This window comes from Nilaparvata lugens, chromosome 14, assembly GCF_014356525.2.
Source record: "Nilaparvata lugens isolate BPH chromosome 14, ASM1435652v1, whole genome shotgun sequence".
Taxonomy (NCBI): Eukaryota; Metazoa; Arthropoda; class Insecta; order Hemiptera; family Delphacidae; genus Nilaparvata; species Nilaparvata lugens.
The window spans coordinates 4,306,052-4,322,333 of NC_052517.1; the positions used below are offsets into that span (position 1 = coordinate 4,306,052).

At 34.7% G+C, this 16,282-nt stretch overlaps 2 protein-coding genes across 3 annotated transcripts in view; one reads left to right on the top strand and one right to left on the bottom strand.

The window, feature by feature from the left end:
- Positions 1-3,289, bottom strand: part of LOC111052066 (mediator of RNA polymerase II transcription subunit 1) — a 32,171-nt gene extending 28,882 nt beyond the window's left edge. For both annotated transcript variants that reach the window (XM_039440560.1, XM_039440559.1), the window contains exons 1-2: positions 3,116-3,289; positions 2,416-2,549 (exon numbers count right to left, since the gene is read on the bottom strand). In XM_039440560.1, the coding sequence (XP_039296494.1) occupies positions 2,416-2,549; positions 3,116-3,152 (171 nt within the window). In that variant the 5' untranslated portion in view covers positions 3,153-3,289. The remainder of the gene's footprint in view (positions 1-2,415; positions 2,550-3,115) is intronic.
- A 3,668-nt stretch (positions 3,290-6,957) lies between these two features.
- Positions 6,958-11,646, top strand: LOC111052068. The gene is made up of 3 exons (XM_022338683.2): positions 6,958-7,021; positions 9,535-9,599; positions 10,642-11,646. The coding sequence occupies exons 2-3, from the start codon at positions 9,548-9,550 to the stop codon at positions 11,451-11,453; spliced, it is 864 nt and encodes a 287-aa protein (XP_022194375.2). The 5' UTR covers positions 6,958-7,021; positions 9,535-9,547; the 3' UTR covers positions 11,454-11,646.
- Positions 11,647-16,282: the final 4,636 nt, after the last annotated feature.

Consider the following 16,282-nt stretch of genomic DNA (forward strand, 5'->3'; position numbering starts at 1 on the left):
AGTATTCATATAAATAAAAACTTTGTTACACAAAATAACATAATAGGCGCTGCCTGCAAAACCAAGGGTTTGAGTGCTGGCAGCGAGTACCAAAAAAATTCATAAAAAGTACAATACACAAGTGAAAGAGAAGAAAAAATAATACAAATATGTATGACAATAAAAATGTACAGAATACTGATAATATGAGAAAAGTTGAAGTGTAATACAAATGAAGTAAGCTACTGCTATATTAAATTTTATGATTGGTTGCTGTTATAAGTCAATGTTGATATATATTGTGTTGGAAGGAATATATCTGAAATATAATTGAGAATTGATACAATTATTGATGAACTGTAGTTAGTGAAATGAGATGATGGTGATATTTAATATTATATTATGTTTGTAAGAATTGAGAAGTGTTTATTGATTTTATCCACTCTGCTATTTTTTTAGGATTTGCTTTTGTTGTTCTATTTGCTATTAAGTTTTCTGGTAGCAGGTTGATGAGTCTATTGCAGATGTAAGGAAATTGTCTTCGGCATACAGTCATGTCAGTTCTGTTAATTTGATAATTATCTTGCATTCGAAAATTGTAGGTTCGAGCTTGAGGTGTAAATAGATTTCTGTTTTTAATTATGTATAATATTATGTTTTTCACAAATAGTTGCCTAACTGTTAAAACTGGGAATTCTGTAAAAAGGAGATTTGTAGGGTAACGTCTGGGTCGACCAAGTGCAGCTTTAATTAAGTGTTTTTGAATTAAGGAGATTTTGTTAAAATGTACGTCCAATGCCCCACCCCATACCCTAATGCCATACTGTAATACTGACTGGGCGTAAGCAAAGTAAATTAATAGTAATATATTTAAATCACCTAACCCGTTTAACCTGTAAAATTTATGTATAATATGTTTCATTTTTTTACATATATTATCAATGTGAGCGTTCCACATATTAATACACGTGAATATAATACACGGCATAAGAGTACCTTCTCGGAATAACATAAATTGACTTTGTATGAAGAAAAACCCAGTTATATTGGTAGAAAGATTTACCAAGTACTACCAACTCGGTTGCGGGAAATATTAACGATAAAAAAGAAAAAAGTTTAAACGAAGTTTGAAATTATTTCTAAAGGAGGAATGGTTTTATAGTCTGAAGGACTATTTTGATTACTGTAATAGAGTCAAAGACAAATAGTAATTATATACTAGATATAAATTTAATGAAAAATTAATGGTGTCTCGCTTTTGCTAGCACTTTGACTTGTCTGACGCCGTTGAGGCCAACCAGACGTAATATATATCTATCTATCAGTCAACCGAGCGGTTTCGATCAGAGCAGTAATATAATGTTTAAGAGTAATATAGTGGTTAAGTGCATAGATTAAGATCTTAAGATTGAGTACATAGATGTTGTACCTAGTAATTATTTATCATAACCGAGCGCAAACCGCTCATGAATCGCTGTTATATGTGTACGAGGCTGGCAAACCGAGCGATTTGCCAATCGAGCGACAACCGAGCGTAAATCGCAGTCATGTGAACAAGCTCATAGTCCTTCCACGTCGGAGTATGAATTTACATTCATGAATTTTTTTAACAATTATTATTATTATTGTCATTTGTTACGTGAAGCCACAAAGCTGAGCAGAGCTCAAGTGGCATGTAACATGTCATGAACATTTTTCTATGCAAAGTGTATGCATCTGTATAAACTCAACAATGAATTTGTTACAGTGAGAATTTGATTCACTTTAAGCATTCACTAAACTTGGTCTATGACCAAGGATCCCTGACATGGCCTTGTGTACTGTATGTATTTGCTGGCTGAAATAAAATCATTGAATCGCTTGAAATCAAATTGTTTTAACAAGACGATGAATTGTTCAGTAGAAATTTGATTCTCTATGAACTAGTAGTTCTGTGAACAGTAGACCTCACGCAGTATTCTCATCCACAAGTACCTGATTGAAACTATAGATCTTATGGAAATAGAGCAATAGACTGGCTTCTCTACACATCTGTGTAATCACTTGACAGCTGATTTATGATGAATAATTCTATAGTCTGATTTTTACTCTAATATTGGCGTATGGAGGAGGCTCCTTTTTCCTTTTATATTATCCTTGAAATGCAAAATTTCCGAAAATCTCGTATATACGTCGACGCGCAATTTAAAAAGGAACATACCTGTCAAATTTCATGAAAATCTATTACCGCGTTTCGCCGTAAATGCGCAACATAAAAACATATAAACATTAAGAGAAATGCCAAACCGTCGACTTGAATCTTAGACCTCACTTCGCTCGGTCAATAACACTAACGCATTCTCGACTAATGCTAACAGTTTGAAGTGCATTTCACTATAAAAATACACAAATAATCAATCTAAGTCATGAATGAACGTGTTTAATTCAAATACTTACCAGTAAACACATCCTTAATGCTTTGGCACTTTCGAAAAATGACTTAAACTGCCCCGATTTTGATCTCAGCTTTTCCATCAACATTTCCATCTGCCATTCTTTCGATTTGTCCATGATCGCACTGCCCGCGGGACCTAAAAATAACAGAAAAAGTAAATTAAAATTAGAGTAAAAGTTGATAAAAAAATATTTATAAGTACAGATTTTGAATGACACGCTAGATGGAGTAGAAAAAAATTGATACTACACTATTGAAAAAATAATTTGAGTAAATATTGGGAAGAAACATAAAGATAAAATATAAGATAGTCTTACTGCTTAAGATATACTTAATGCTTGGCAAGATTCTTAAATGAAATTATCCTAGGCTAGTTATTCTTGAGAATAATTTATGTTATTATTTATCTTTATACTTCGTGAATGTAAATGACTACAAGCTTAGTTACAATAACAATCACTAAAAAATGATATTGTTAAAAAATTGAAATACCGTACGGTACTAAATTAGAATCATGTCATGTTTGTATGGGAAATGAAGATCTCGAACCAATCTTGTTCACTTCTATTAAAATAAATGATAATTAACTAGTGAATAATAATCTTATTTACGATAAATAAGTTGTTATTATCAATCTCGTTTGTACATGTTAACCCCATTTTACAAGCTGTTGATAGAAATATCTTCATAGAAAAAACTTACAACTCGTCACGGCGTTCACTAGTGGATTATCCATCATCGTTGTAGGTAATTTCAATTGAATTATAAATTGTTATTAATTATTAAACTTTAATTCAAGCAATTTATAATTATAAAACATTTTCAACGTTCCCAATAAACATCTACAGACGGCAAAGCGGCCATATTTGTTTTGCATACCAGTTTGAGAAGCAGGTCAGCCAACGTAACAGACTTGGAAACAGCCGTGAAAGATCAAGTCGAAGTGGAACGCCGACAAGCTGTGTATTCTACACAGTCGACAAGTTGGTTCACCTTTTGAAAAGTTTTGGATGATTGAGAGTGAAATTTCGGATTATTAATTCAAGATTTCTAAATAAAGATGGATTGTCCTCAGTTCAAAAAGGAGCATATTAATTGCCAAAATAACTTATTCACAAGGAACACTGACATGAGTTTCTATAATTCCAAAAAATTTAATTCATTCAATGGGTTTTTAAATGGATTTCAGATTCAATTGAATGCTTAAGATTAAGTTGCCCGGGAACATTTACTCATGTCAAATATTGGATGGAATATTGTCTTAATAGAGACATTATTAAGACAGATATAATCTATAATCGGTCTATTAGAGTCTATATAGGTAATTTATAATTAACTTCAGTTCCAATCAGATCTGTGTATAGCTTCAATATCAATTCAACTAGTAGTTCTGTGAACAGTAGACCTTGCGCAGTTATAAACCACAGCCTCCTCTTATACTGTCCATCAGAGTAAATCCTGTCTGTATGTCGTGTCGGCGAGATATCGGTGTGAAAACGACTATAATGGCTGTTGGGGTTGGTGTATCAAAAATGCTAACATCAAAAGCTAATCTCCTTCAAGACATACTGGCAACAGGTCAGCCCGAGTTGAAAGCAGAGAAAGGTCGAGAGGAAATACTATGTTATTTTAGTTATTAATTGCATGCAATCAATAGTTCATTGAATAGTGCATAAAAATTGCATTTAATGAGGCATGAAAATAGTCCAACAGCGGCTGATTTTTCACCAAGTTACATTGAGATATTGAATTGCATGCGTCATGGCATGCAATTTATAATCCACACAGCATCTGATTTTTCACCAAGTTACATTGAGATATTGAATTGCATGCAATTTATAATCCACTCGACAGCTGATTTATGATGAATAATTCTATAGTTTGATTTTTACTCTAATATTGGCGTATGTAGGAGGCTTGAGCCTCCTTTTATATTATCTTTATCTATTATCTCCTCTTATATTATAATTTTGCTTTTATATTATCCTTGAAATTCAAAATTTTCAAAAACCTTGTATATACGTCGACGGTCAAGATGTTCGATGTTTTTGAACGGGTAGTATTATAGTCCACTAGACAGCTGATTTATGATGAATAATATTCTATAGTATGATTTTTACTCTAATATTGGCGTATGAAGGAGGCTTCTTTTCCTTTTTATTTTATCCTTGAAATTCAAAATTTCCAAAAACCTTGTGTATACGTCGACGCGCAATTTAAAAAGGAACATACCTGTCAAATTTCATGAAAATCTATTACCGCGTTTCGCCGTAAATGCGCAACATAAAAACATTTAAACATAAAGAGAAATTCAAAAACCGTCGACTAGAATCTTAGACCTCACTTCGCTTGATCAACTAGGTTCAGTTTCCAAGAGCTCGGAACGCCTGACCGTTCTCTGAGTGCACACACCAGTTAGTCAAGACAAGACATGATCAGACACGTTTAGTCACAATACTTCACATAGTTGCTTATGACGCAACACACACCGATTAGTCATTGCAATTAGACATGTATTCATAAGCAACTTGTGAAGTATTGTTTTCTGATCATGTCTTGTCTTTCACATAGTTGCTTATGAAGACATGTCTAATTGCAATGACTAATCAGTGTGTGTTGCGTCATAAGCAGCTATGTGAAGTATTGTGACTAAACGTGTCTGATCATGTCTTGTCTTGACTAACGGGTGTGTGCCTAGCCTAACACTCTACCATAGAAAATTAGGAGAACTTGTGAAGGAAATAGAATTATTTACGAATAACTAGACTATATCTCCTTGAACAAGGGGGAGATAAGATGCAACACAAGCGATGAAAAATAAAACGGATGTATTGTACTCTAAACTCCAAAGGGGAAACCTAATCATAAAATTAACTCAACTTAAAATTGTAAATTAGTTTAAACAATATAGGCCTACGACAAACACCCCACATGAAACTACTGGAAGAAATTAACATAGATAACGCGGAACTCACTGTATAGTGAGGTCCACATTATAATGACAGTATTTGATAAACTTTGATGTTGCTATCCTTGTCTATCATTCCACAAAGCAGGTAGTACTATCCTTTTCTAGCTCCGCAACGATGCCAAATCTGTTTTTGACAGTGTAGAAATATAATTAATTAAGGCAGAGAATCGGCAACGCTGTTCTTCTATCTTTATCCACTGCCATTATAACGTGGACCTTACTATAGTAAGATTGGCTACATGTTGTGATTGCTGTCAGACGCGTTCCATATGGATACCGTCAACCCTTGACATTATTTAGATGCTGACCGTTTGGAGTGAACTCTCACGACTATATAGAGGTAAGGCTGCTAACAAATTCTTGAATAGGCTTGATAACATAATATACTTGAGTCGTCCCCTCTAATTCATTATTACTGTATTAATTATTATTCAAGTTCCAATGGAAATACTATTAGCTAGCAGTTGATTAGGTTTAAGAGCCGAAAGGAGAAGGAGGAGTGGAAGAGGAAGAAGAAAAAGAAGAAGAAGTAGAAGCAGAGAAAGACGAAGAGGAAGAAGAAGACGAAGTAGAGGTAGAAGTAGAGAAAGAAGAAGAAGAAGAAGTAGATAAAGACGAAGAAGAAGAAGAAGAAGTAGAGGAAGAAGAAGTAGAGGTAGAAGTAGAGGAAGAAGAAGAAGAAGTAGAGGTAGAAGTAGAGAAAGAAGAAGAAAAAGTAGAGGTAGAAGTAGATAAAGACGAAGACGAAGAAGAAGAAGAAGAAGTAGTAGAGGAAGAAGAAGAAGTAGTAGAAAAAAGAAGTAGAGGAAGAAGAAAAAGAAGAAGTAGAGGAAGAAGAAGAAAAGTAGTAGTAGAGGTACAGAAGTAGAGAAAGACGAAGAAGAAGAAGAAGAAGAAGTAGAGGTAGAAGTAGATAAAGACGAAGACGAAGAAGAAGTAGTAGAGGAAGAAGAAGAAGAAGTAGTAGAAGAAGAAGAAAAAAAAGAAGTAGAGGAAGAAGAAGAAGAAAAAGAAGAAGAAGAAGTAGAGGAAGAAGAAGTAGAGGAAGAAGAAAAAGTAGTAGTAGAGGTACAGAAGTAGAGAAAGACGAAGAAGAAGAAGAAGAAGAAGAAGTAGAGGAAGAAGAAGAAAAAGTAGTAGTAGAGGTAGAAGTAGAGAGAAAGACGAAGAAGAAAAAGAAGAAGTAGATGAAGAAGAAGAAGAAAAAGTAGTGGTAGGAGTAGAGAAAGATGAAGAAGAAGAAGAATTAGAGGTAGAAGTAGAGAAAGAAGAAGAGAAAGAAGAAGAGAAAAAAGAAGTAGTAGTGGAAAAAGGAGAAGTATTAGTAGAAGAAGAAGAAGAAGAAGACGAAGAAGTGGAGGAAGAAGAAGAAGAAGTATAAGTACAGGAAGAAGAATTAGAGGTAGAAGTAGAGAAAGAAGAAGAGAAAAAAGAAGTAGTAGTGGAAAAAGAAGAAGTATTAATAGTAGAAGAAGAATAATAATTTCTAAGGGGACTCAAACTAAAAGTTGTAAATGGTGGGGGTAACATCCGTTTCTTGTACTGAAATTTTCAACTATAAATACTGTGCGAAAAACTTCAATTCATCACAGTGGTTCAACCACAAGAACAACAAACATCTACTATTACTGCAAAGAGTAAGTAGTAAATTACAGTATGTTGAGTTTTTATAGTTTATTTTGTGAATTTTGCTGACTTGAGTGAAGATTTTATTTCACAAGAGCCCGTACATCCCTTCATTTTTTCAATCTTTAATTCATTTATTCAGTATAGACCAACTCAAATAAAGTTATTCATTTTCTGCAATAATCTTTTAGAACTTTATTTTTTATGAATTGACTGACACGAAAATATCCTCTACATTTATTGAATGGAAATTTCACACATCAGTTGTTTTTCAATGATCGAAAATCTGTCAAGCACTATAGAGAAATTGAGTACCTAGTTTTGAATTCTATTGAAAAAAATCTGGTGTGACGCACTCACACAACTTTCCTTGCCGTTATGAAGATTGATCACCTGACGCTAGTGTTCCCGCGCATCTCAAGTCTACTATTCAAAGATTTGAGCCAGCTGATGACAGGGCAATAACGCTGGAGTCACACATCAGGTCTGCAATCTCTTCATAGTGAATGATTTAATAGAATCAACAATAATTTGCAATTGAATATTCACATTTTTCGAATTTAAAGCTTATTTTCAATTTTAGGTGAAAATGGTACTGAACATTAATTGTAGAGATTTTCATGCTCAATCTACTCCACTTGATTTTTTTTGTTTCAATTGTATCTGAAGCCTGATAATTGGGAATCTATCTGCATTGATGGGGCGGAGCTCCTGAAATTTTTACAGATATGGGACGTATGGCAGTTGATAGAGCTTATCAATGACTAATTTAGGTATGAATTTGATCAAAATCGTTGGAGCCGTTTTCGAGAAAATCGCGAAAAACCCTGTTTTTGAAAACATTTTCTCCATTTTAGCCGCCATCTTGAATTGCATTTGATCGAAATTGTTCCTGTCGGATCCTTATAGTGAAAGGACCTTAAGTTCCAAATTTCAAGTCATTCCGTTAATTGGGAGATGAGATATCGTGTACACAGACGCACATACACTCATACACACACACACACACACACACACACACACACACACACAGACCAATACCCAAAAACCAGTTTTTTGGACTCAGGGGACCTTGAAACGTATAGAAATTCAGAAATTGGGGTACCTTAATTTTTTTCGGAGAGCAATACTTTCCTTACCTATGGTAATAGGGCAAGGAAAGTAAAAACAGCTTGCCAGGTAGAACAATGGTCCTGGACCAAATAAAACTGCAGAATTTGACAATATATGAGTGTTTTATTTCAATATATGTGTGTTTTTATTTCAACTTGACAAGTTTTCAATGACTGATGAGAAAGTAATGTATTTATGGTTTTCAAGTTCAATAGTTTTATTTAATTAGGGTGCGAATCATCCACAATATCTTTAAATATCAATATTGTAATGTGCGCTACTCTGAAAGCTTTATAAATCTTCAAATAAAGATTAAAATATGATGCATAACCGCGTATGCACATCATTTCACTCCTCCAAGTTTAAACTAGTAGTTCTGTGAACAGTAGACCTCACGCAGTATTCTCATCCACAAGTACCTGATTGAAACTATAGACCTTATGGAAATACAGCAATAGACTGGCTTCTCCACACATCTGTGTAATCACTTGTCAGCTGATTTATGATGAATAATTCTATAGTCTGATTTTTACTCTAATATTGGCGTATGAAGGAGGATCCTTTTTCCTTTTATATTATCGTTGAAATGCAAAATTTCCAAAAACCTTGTGTACACGTCGACGCGCAATTAAAAAAAGGAACATACCTGTCAAATTTCATGAAAATCTATTACCGCGTTTCGCCGTAAATGCGCAACATATAAACATTCAAAGATTTAAACATTAGAGAAATGCCAAACCGTCGACTTGGATCTTAAGGTGCGTACAGATTTACGCGCCGCGAACATGAGCAATTCACTTTTAATCAGCTGATGCCAATCTTTTTATATCTATATCTTACCGTTTCTGTGAAAATACAGATATAGTCAGCTGATTAAAAGTGAATTGCTGATGTTCGCGGCGCGTATATCTGTACGCACCTTTAGACCTCACTTCACTCGGTCAATTAACTAAAGTTACTCCCCAATAACTTTCGACACATACATTCAATAGATTTTTCTATTTAATAAAAACAATATAAAAATGTGATGATTTCTTGATCCATTCCGAGCTGCTTTGTATAAACACACAAAAGTATTTATATTTTAAGTATTTATATATATTTAAGTTTTGTATTTGTCGTGTTCAAATACATAGAAAAAGTGTGAATATAAAAATCTTGTAGTACCCTTTATTTTTTTTAAAACTAGTTTTATTTTTTAAAACTTTAAACAAGTTGTTGAGTATCAACTAGTTTAATTATTTTCTACATTTCAACTTGAAAATGACCTAAGTTAGGGTCGAAACTAGTTGTTGAAATATTTTCAAGTTTTTTAAAAAAAGGGTACTGCAAGATTTTTATATTTTTTTATTAATTTGTTAAAAAGTAGCCCATGTGAGTGAAGTGTTTTTATTTTTTTATTTATTTCCAGGTTACGATAAACAATGGGAACTTCTGCATTGTTATTTAGCCTTGCTATGATGGCTACAGCCTATGGTAAGTTTTGCAAATATATATTTTTTCCAAAAATTTTCTATCAAAATTGGTTAATATGCTCAACTAAAATTGACACCCATATATTCTTCGGATAGATATTCATCATCAACTGACAGCATTGTTTAGAGGGGAAGCATTGATGTTTACTCATAAGGATTGATGACAGTTTAAAATGAGAGTTTCTCACTAAGGGCCGTTTGCACAATGACAGTTCAAACTGAATTTCATTTTAAACTGGATTAAATCCGTATCAAGTCTAGTTTGTTATGTGTTACATTTTGAGTTTAAGCTACCAGCTGATTAAATCCAGTTAAAGCTTTGAGTGTGCAAACGGCCCTAAATCGATCAGTCAATAGTTTCATTCAAATCAACACAAGATACACAAAAGATATCAAATTATGAAACAACCCAATCAAATTACAAATTTCTGAAAAAAAAACAAAAAAACATTAGCTGGTGCAAGAACCTCCTGCCACAGCGACAATAGTAACGTTAACTATAGTGGGGTCCACGTTATAATGGCAGGGGAGGAAGATAGGAGAAAAACATTGCCAAACCTCTGTCTTGTCAATGCCTTCTATAGACGGTAGCTGATACAGGTTTATTGATGTAATATTAATTGTTCATTCTCGTTTAAAATGATCAATTATATTTTATTAAGCAAAACATTTTATTTTTCAATAATTTCATAGTTAAGATGAAATATTTTGTTAATTTATTATTAATTCTACATTGCTAAAAGACAATCTGGCAACAGAGCAAAGCGAGGAAGAGATAGCGCAATCCGCTTTGTTGAATGATAGACAAGGATAGCAACACCATTGCTAATCGAACACTGCCAATATAACGTGGACCTTACAATAGAAGAAACAGTGGAGCCAGTAATTAGATAAGGATAGAACTAGGAAGCAGCCAGAAGTGAGAGAAGGATGGCAACATCTACTAGTTGCAGAACGTTTTCCTAATCTAAAGCAAGACCTACAAGTGATCAAGAAGAAAATAATTTTCTAATGCAACTTTTAAGATTTGATTTCTGTTACAGGTCATCATGCGAGTCAAGCAGGTATCCCAGGATCTGAGATGTATGACAAATACAGTGGCAAGAAATACGAGGGAAACAACAGATATGCAAGACAGATGCCTGACATGTCATCCTTCACCAACCCATCGCAGATCACCAACAACTTCAGTCCTGACAAGTTCCAGAGCATGGCCAAACCTGATGCCATCATGTCAGCCTTCAGTGGAGGTGCATCTGGATCACCAGCTCCAGCTGAGAGTGCCTCAGCCAGTGAAGTGAAATACAGGGTTGCCAGACAGATGCCTGACATGTCATCCTTCACCAACCCACAACAGATCACCAACAACTTCAGTCCTGACAAGTTCCAGAGCATGGCCAAACCTGATGCCATCATGTCAGCCTTCAGTGGAGGTGCATCTGGATCACCAGCTCCAGCTGAGAGTGCCTCAGCCAGTGAAGTGAAATACAGGGTTGCCAGACAGATGCCTGACATGTCATCCTTCACCAACCCATCGCAGATCACCAACAACTTCAGTCCTGACAAGTTCCAGAGCATGGCCAAACCTGATGCCATCATGTCAGCCTTCAGTGGAGGTGCATCTGGATCACCAGCTCCAGCTGAGAGTGCCTCAGCCAGTGAAGTGAAATACAGGGTTGCCAGACAGATGCCTGACATGTCATCCTTCACCAACCCACAGCAGATCACCAACAACTTCAGTCCTGACAAGTTCCAGAGCATGGCCAAACCTGATGCCATCATGTCAGCCTTCAGTGGAGGTTCAGGTGGTGGATCTTCTGCTGCTGCTGCTCCAGGTTCTTCAGCTCCTGTCTAAATTCTACAACTCCCTCACTAAATTCCTTCTGAATTAGTCATTTGTGACAAAAATCAGAACAATCCTTGGATTCTCAAATGGCCAAATTAATATTGATCTATTTATTACAATGATTATCAACTCTTATTCAACAAACATGATGTCATAAATGTACATAAGATGTAAATTTTACAATAAAATCAAAATGATAGTACTTAATGACTCATTATTCAACCAATGCTTACCTCATGTAGTATAAGTCTGGGCGCACACCAGCTAAAGTGTGAGATAAATTTCTTTTAACACGGCTCTTTCTCAAAGACGGAGAGATCTGATGCTCTATCCTCCACTAATCTCTCCCACTACCTAGCAGCATTCTCCTTCTTTTGTGTCTGTGTGAGAGAGCTTTGTAACGCTTCGCTCCCCTCCACTGGCAATGTTCCAAAGTGTTATGTTTGTGTATGTTACGGAGATGTGTTCATCACAAGAACCTGAAGCAAAATGACAGGGCGCATCCAATTGTGCGCAGGATGTCCGTCTGTGACTATGCTACAAACTGTGGAGGGAGAAATGGGTTTCTCCTCTTCATGTTAAAAGTAATTTATCTCGCACATTAGTCAAGACATGTTTAGTCACAATACTCCACACATTTGCTTATGAAGACATGTCTAATTGCAATGACTAATCAGTGTGAGTTGCGTCATAAGCAACAATGTGAAGTATTCTGACTAAACGTGTCTGATCATGTTTTGTCTTTATTAACTGGTGTGCGCCTAGCCTAACAGTATACATCTAGACAAAAGTGTCATTTGACATATTTTAGAGATGAAGGAGTAAGTTTTTGAATTATTCAACTATAACTCACCTTAATCTATTGTTGCAGAACAAGCCTATCTTTCTGAAATTCATCCTATGTTGAAATCTTTGTCTCTTAAGCACTGATATGTCCTGAATGTTTTCTGATGTGTTGATGTTTCTGGAAGTGCTTAGATGTTCTGCTATGTTATCATTTCATTTCTTCTCTTGTGAGCAATTTTTTTACATTTCTGTAGTGTGCACTTCTAGTTCTTTCTTGCACTACAACATATTGAAAAGAATTTGATATTTGGAGAATAGCTGGTTTGGGAAAGAACACAGCTATCTATTGGGGAACTCTTACTTTTCTAAGAACACCGGGGCATCATGAAAATAACTCAAATGAGTAAGTCTTCTTCGACTTACTAATCTAAAGCAGCCTGCACACAGAGGCAATAGTAGTTTCCACTAGCTGTCATTGGAACACAGAGTTGGAAATGTCTGGAACTCAAATATGTACATGACATTTCCATATCCACGTTTCCACAACAGCTATAGTGAGGTCCACGTTATAGCAGTGAAGAAAGAAAGGAGAAAAACGTTGCCAAGTCTCTCCATTTTGCCACTGAGTGTACACAGCTGTTACTCAATTCATCCCATTAAATTTGATCTAATAATAATCATAATTTCCTTAATAAAATAATCAATTTAATGTCAAATTAATCAAGAATTTTTTTTCCATAATTTGATTCGAAAATTTGCTTTCATAACTGATATTAGATTATTTATTTTTATACAAACCTGAAATGGCGGCTAATTTAAAAAGCTGTGATACAATAATCTGAATTTCAAAACAACAGAAATTAAGTTATTTGGTAGGTATTCTATTCCAATTTCTTTCAAAAATTATAGAAAAATAGAAATCCTCTTTAAAATAAGTAATTTCATTGGAAATAATTCTGAAATAACCTTTCAATTATTATTTATACGGGTACGAGTAGGTCTAACCTAAACGTGTAGGCTAACTGAAGCATGGATAAAGTCTAGGATGGTTAGTTATCAACTTTTAAAATGTCATTTCAGGTATTTTAATTTGTGTTTCTCATACGGTAATGTCTAAAAACTATTTCATTGTTTCAAAAATACATTTTAAATCAATTATACGACTTGTGTACCAAAGTATTTTGATAGAATGAAGAAAAAAAATCTGGTGTGGCGCACTCACACAACTTTCCTTGCCGTTATGAAAATTGATCACCTGACGCTAGTGTTCCCGCGCATCTCAAGTCTACTATTCAAAGATTTGAGCCAGCTGGTGACAGGGCAATAACGCTGGAGACACACATGAGGTCTGATATCTCTTCATAGTGAATGATTTAATAGAATCAACAATAATTTGCAATTGAATAATCACATTTTCTCGAATTTAAAGCTTATTTTCAATTTTAGGTGAAAATGTTACTGAACATTAATTGTAGAGATTTTCATGCTCAATCTACTCCACTTGATTTTTTTCGTTTCAATTGTATCTGAAGCCTGATAATTGGGAATCTATCTGCATTGATGGGGCGAAGCTCCTGAAATTTTTACAGATATGGGACTTGTGGCAGTTGATAGAGCTTATCGATGACTATTTTAGGTATAAATTTGATCAAAATCGTTGGAGCCGTTTTCGAGAAAATTGCAAAAAACCCTGTTTTTGACAACATTTTTGCCATTTTAGCCGCCATTTTGAATTGCATCAGATCGAAATTGTTCGTGTCAGATACTTATATCGTAAGGACCTTAAGTTCCAAATTTCAAGTCATTCCGTTAATTGGGAGATGAGATATCGTGTACACAGACGCACATACACTCATACACACACACACATACAGACCAATACCCAAAAACCACTTTTTTGGACTCAGGGGACCTTGAAACGTATAGAAATTTAGAAATTGTGGTACCTTAATTTTTTCGGAAAGCAATACAATGGCGGCTGAGAATTGTTAGTCCACTTTTGTACAGTCACTGTCAAAAGTAAAAATAAAATACTCTGACAAACTGACAACATTGCAAAGCTAGAGAGAGATAGCGCTATCTGTTTGTTGTATGGTAGAAAAGGACAGCAACATTATTGTCTATTGTACACTGCTATTATAACGTGGACCTCTCTATAGTAGAAGCTACTATTTTCCCTGTGTACAGCTGAGTCAAGTCAATTCGAAATTCTCAATAATCAGGGTATTTTTTAAAGCATTTCCAACCAAAGATTTTGACGAAACCGATGAAACCAACATTCTTATTTGTAATTTCTCAAGTTCAAGAGAGTTTTACACAATTAAAATGAATGAATAGAATAGAATGGCTGCTTCTATTTTTACCTAGGAGGGCGGAGTTAGGGCGCAGCCGGCCCTCTCTTACACTCAACCCTCAAATGAGATGAAAAAAATGAATGAGATGAAATAAATGAATATAAAACATACCTTTGATGTTTTTAACAATTTATTAACACAACTAACTATCAACCTCCATCTTTTTCGCTCTTTCAGCTAAATATTTCTCAAACTGTTCTGGAACACCCTTGAATTGTTTCACTTTTGCCCTCAGCTGTTTCCACGTCTCTTGGTAGTAGTTTTTGGGGTCTTTTGCCATAGCCTGCAAACAAGAACAAAGAATATTAATATGAAGAATATAATATTATATAAATATTAATAAAACTAAAATAAAAAGTGAGATTCACATTATAGTCAGTGAAAATAATATTGTCAAGGTGTTCACACGACAACCAAAAATAATAACATAGATTTAATATAGCATAAGAAGATATCCCATGGTGTAGGTCGTTCATGTTACAAATTTCAAGCCAATTTTTTGTCTCAACTCAAACCGACTACTGTCTATTATTACTGTTTTGTTGGGAGTGTAAGAGTGTAAGAAGGGCACAGTATGAGAGACTACCAGCGTCACATAGCTTCACCAAAAACAACTACTAGGACTATCGGCTTCAGTTAACACTCACATTTGCAACATAGACACCCTATACCGTGGTACATCTTCTTGTGCTATCTTTTGTCTATGATAATTCAGTTGGTTCTTATGGGAGTCTCCCAGACTGCCTTGTCACTGCTTTCTACCATAGAGAAAAGATAGAATAAGAAAATATCCCTTGATTTATGGAATTCATTCAAAGTTTGGAAGTTTTATATCAAATTATGGTGTTGTGTATCAAGTTCAGATGATACTTTATTATGTTGTGTTGATACTGTATCATATTGCGGTAATACTGTATCATTTATGGTGGTACGCCATGGTAGAGGACCGTTATGTTGCAAATGTGAGTGTTAACTGAAGCCGATAGTCCTAGTAGTTGTTTTTGGTGAAGTTATGTGACGCTGGTAGTCTCTCATACTGTGCCCTTCTTACACTCTCACACTCTCAACAACACACTAATATAGACAGTGTATAGGTGTCTATGTTGCAAATGTGAGTGTTAACTGAAGCCGATAGTCCTAGTAGTTGTTTTTGGTGAAGCTATGAGACGCTGGTAGTCTCTCATACTGTGCCCTTCTTACACTCTCACACTCTCAACACACACCTACAATAGACAGTGTATAGGGTGTCTATGTTGCAATGTGAGTGTTAACTGAAGCCGATAGTCCTAGTAGTTGTTTTTGGTGAAGCTATGTGACACTGGTAGTCTCTCATACTGTGCCCTTCTTACACTCTGTCACGTGGTACTTTAGTATCAAATATTTTGAAATGAACCAGTGAATTTTAATAGAATTATAAAATGGAAAAGAAAGTTAGACCTAGTCAAAGGATAATCAACTTAAATCGAATATTGTTAGCGATAAAGAGTAATAGTATTATCAAAAATGATAAGAAAACATGTATAATTGTGATTCAACAACTATGAGAATCCATTGGCAAAATTAAAAATTATAAAGCGGCTTACTTATTATTGGCGGATTATAAAAAATAAAAGTTTGCATGTACATTGAGGTTAGAATTGTTTGTTTACAACTTTAAATGAATCAATCGATCTAGAATAAATCGATAATTATTTGAAT

Excerpts from the sequence above, each read along its gene's own strand:
- LOC111052068 (XM_022338683.2), top strand. The coding sequence starts at position 9,548 with ATGGGAACTTCTGCATTGTTATTTAGCCTTGCTATGATGGCTACAGCC. Across the intron at positions 9,600-10,641 it reads TATGATGGCTACAGCCTATG|GTCATCATGCGAGTCAAGCA; the intron begins GTAAGTTTTGCA and ends TTTCTGTTACAG.